General features: G+C 41.5%; 1 protein-coding gene across 1 annotated transcript; it reads right to left on the reverse strand.

Annotated features, from left to right (window-relative positions):
* Window positions 1–584: 584 nt before the first annotated feature.
* Window positions 585–1,598, reverse strand: LOC125372127 (uncharacterized protein K02A2.6-like). The gene has a single exon (XM_048381182.1). It carries the CDS (start codon window positions 1,596–1,598, stop codon window positions 585–587), a length of 1,014 nt encoding a protein of 337 aa, XP_048237139.1.
* Window positions 1,599–3,086: the final 1,488 nt, after the last annotated feature.

A 3,086-nucleotide genomic window follows, 5' to 3' on the forward strand; every position in this document is an offset into this window, starting at 1 on the left:
AATGGAATGACCAATCAGAAGGCAGCTTTCTCCAGCTTTACGGCACAAATTTCTAATTGGCGACTACGTTTCGAAACATATCTTGACAAATTCTCGATTACAAGTTTGAAACTTGAACAAAAGAACATTCTGGCATGGCTAATAGATGGTCTAGATTGTATGGATTCAGTCGTTAAACCCGTAACTCTCGTTCGGAATACCCCGTGTTAAAGTTTTCGAGCTTGCATGATTCGAAATCACATTCCGACTGTCACTTTCATAATCTGGTAAGCGATTGGTCCGATGAAAGGTTGTTCTGACGTGACCCCTAATCGGATGTCTTCAGATCTTTGTTTAGCGATTGCGAGAACTAAGATCTGATTTGAATGAGATTGCTCACTCCTGCCATCAGGTTAAATGGGTGGTACTTTTCAGGTATTTTCCTTCTCCATTCGACCGAGGTGTATGACAACCTGACCTTAACAGAACGGAGTAAGAATCTCCAAGCTGTACAAAGTATGTTCAACTTCTGTTAATTAGAATTCATTTAAAAAGTGGAATGAAATTACCCATATTAGGTCTTCACTTTGTTTACTTTAACAACTTTACTTCAAGAACAAGTCCTCCAAGGGAGGTATATGAGTCGACTGATATGTCAGAGGGCGCGAGTTGATCAGCGCTTCAGCTCCGGTGAATCCCGTTTCCAATTCCTCATCTGTGACGTCACCATTCCCCAGGATAGCGAAGATAGCACGCTTAGCCGATTTTATCATCGTCTCGAATACGCCTCCAAAATGCGGCGAGTATGGAGGGTTGAAGTGCCATTTCACTCCTCGATTGGCCATGGAACGCCGAACAGCATCTTGATCCAGCATGTGAAGAAGTTCCTTGAGTTCTTTGACGGCACCAACGAAGTTTGTTCCATTGTCAGATATGACATCTTGTGGTAGACCTCTTCGATTTACCATTCGGTAAAACGCATTTAGGAATGCGCTGGTGTCCAAGCTGTATGCCATCTCTAGGTGAACAGCTCTTGTAGTCAAACAGGTGAATAGACACAAATAACGTTTCTGACGTGATTTTCCTCTGCCTTGGACTGTTATGAAAGGTCCAGCATAGTCAACAGCAGCCTGGCTGAATGCACGGAAGGATGTTCGAAGTCTCATTTTTGGTAACGGAGCCATCATTGGATAGGCAGGTTTTGCTTTGTCCCTATGACATCGAGCACATTCTTTCTCCCATTCACGTATTGCTTCTCGTGCTGAGATAATCCAGTATTTTGATGACACTGCAGCCAGTGTTTGGTTTGTGCCCAGAACATGTTTACCATCTTCGTGATACTGTTTTATGATGAGCTTTGTCACCCAACTTCTACGAGGTAGAATTATGGGAAATCGCGCTCCAAGTGGCAAACATTCAGCATCGCCTAAGCGTCCACTCAATCTCATGACCCCATTTTCATCTAGATGTGGCTGAAGTGTAAGGAGTTTGGAACTGGAAGCCAACATCTTACCTGACAACAAAGTTGCATATTCAATTGCAAATACTTCCGCCTGTGCATCGGCAATGATTCTGTGCTCAGAATCTGCTATTTCCTCTACCGTCAGTTCACCTTTCATTTTGTAATCATCTGACATGGAACAGTTATGCAAGAATCTGAAAATCCAAGCATTCACACGTGTCAATTTTCTCCAGCTGGAGAATCTGGAAGGGTCAAGTCTCCACGTCTCAAGGTCAGGTTTCTGTATTGAAACTAGAGCAACCTGCTTATTGCTTGTTCTTCTTTCATCATCATTGATCATGTCAAGGGAAAATGCTTGATCAGATGGCCATTCAGTTTCATCTCTGAGCAAAAACGTAGGACCAGACCACCATAACTCATTGTGTATGAGTGGATTTGTAGTGCTGTGTATTTCTCCAACTCTGTTGGCAACAAACGGTTTGAAAGTACGACTATTGTTTCTTATCCAACACAAGACATTCCTACTATCTGACCAGAAGGTAACCAAATCCATCTCAATGGCGACACGTACCATCTGCAGAAAATCCTGCAGATAACTTAACAAGAGGTCTGTCTGTTTCACAACTCATTCCCATATACATACATACATACATACATACATACATACATACACACACACACACACACATACATACATACATACATACGTTTTATAACCTCTGAAAGACGTATAATGCTTCGTGAACAGAACCCTTACCTACAGCGATAGTAGCGGTGTTCGACAGTACCTTGTATAAAGTTGTCGTTTGTCAGTGATGTGTTTGGTGTCATGTCGTTCTGTGACCACTTTACAACACATGTTTGTATTTCAAATTAGATTTATCGAATTACTGATGGATGTCGGTGTTTTGACTGTTGAAGGTGTACGTTAAGGGTTCTGTTATGTATACACAACGCTCCAGAGAGCTTATCCTAACACGCCCATCGTCGGGCAAAGATCCGCTGATCAGTTATTTGAATCTCAAATTCATTCTGATACTATTAGTATCATTGTCAACATCATAGCCGTGCTTATGAGTAAACAAAACGACATGCGCCATCTTTGGATGATATTCCCCATTGATCTGATATGCAAAATATATAATTGAACGGTTCTGCTCTTGTACCAACTGATATAACTGAAATACTCTTCCAGATACTGAGTAACCTCACAAACACTCAACTGGTGATAACCAGGTGTGGACTGACCGTTGCCTTAATGTCGAATCAGGCATAAATTCAGTTAGGTTGACGGTACGTAAAGGTGGGTTTTCGCTATGCCGTAAGCTGTTGTTTCAGATATTACCACACTCCACTGGTTAAATATCATAAACAATAGCTGCCGCCACAGCGAGAAGCCCTCTTTATATATGCCTGCCATTTGTAATGTCGAATCAGGCATAAATTCAGTTAGGTTGACGGTACGTAAAGGTGGGTTTTCGCTATGCCGTAAGCTGTTGTTTCAGATATTACCACACTCCACTGGTTAAATATCATAAACAATAGCTGCCGCCACAGCGAGAAGCCCTCTTTATATATGCCTGCATATATTATTAATTTAGTTCTTGACAATAAACAAAATAGGTGAATAAATTTTAAAAAAATC

This window comes from Haliotis rufescens, unplaced genomic scaffold, assembly GCF_023055435.1.
Source record: "Haliotis rufescens isolate VD_foot unplaced genomic scaffold, xgHalRufe1.0.p SCAF_1, whole genome shotgun sequence".
NCBI lineage: Eukaryota > Metazoa > Mollusca > Gastropoda > Lepetellida > Haliotidae > Haliotis > Haliotis rufescens.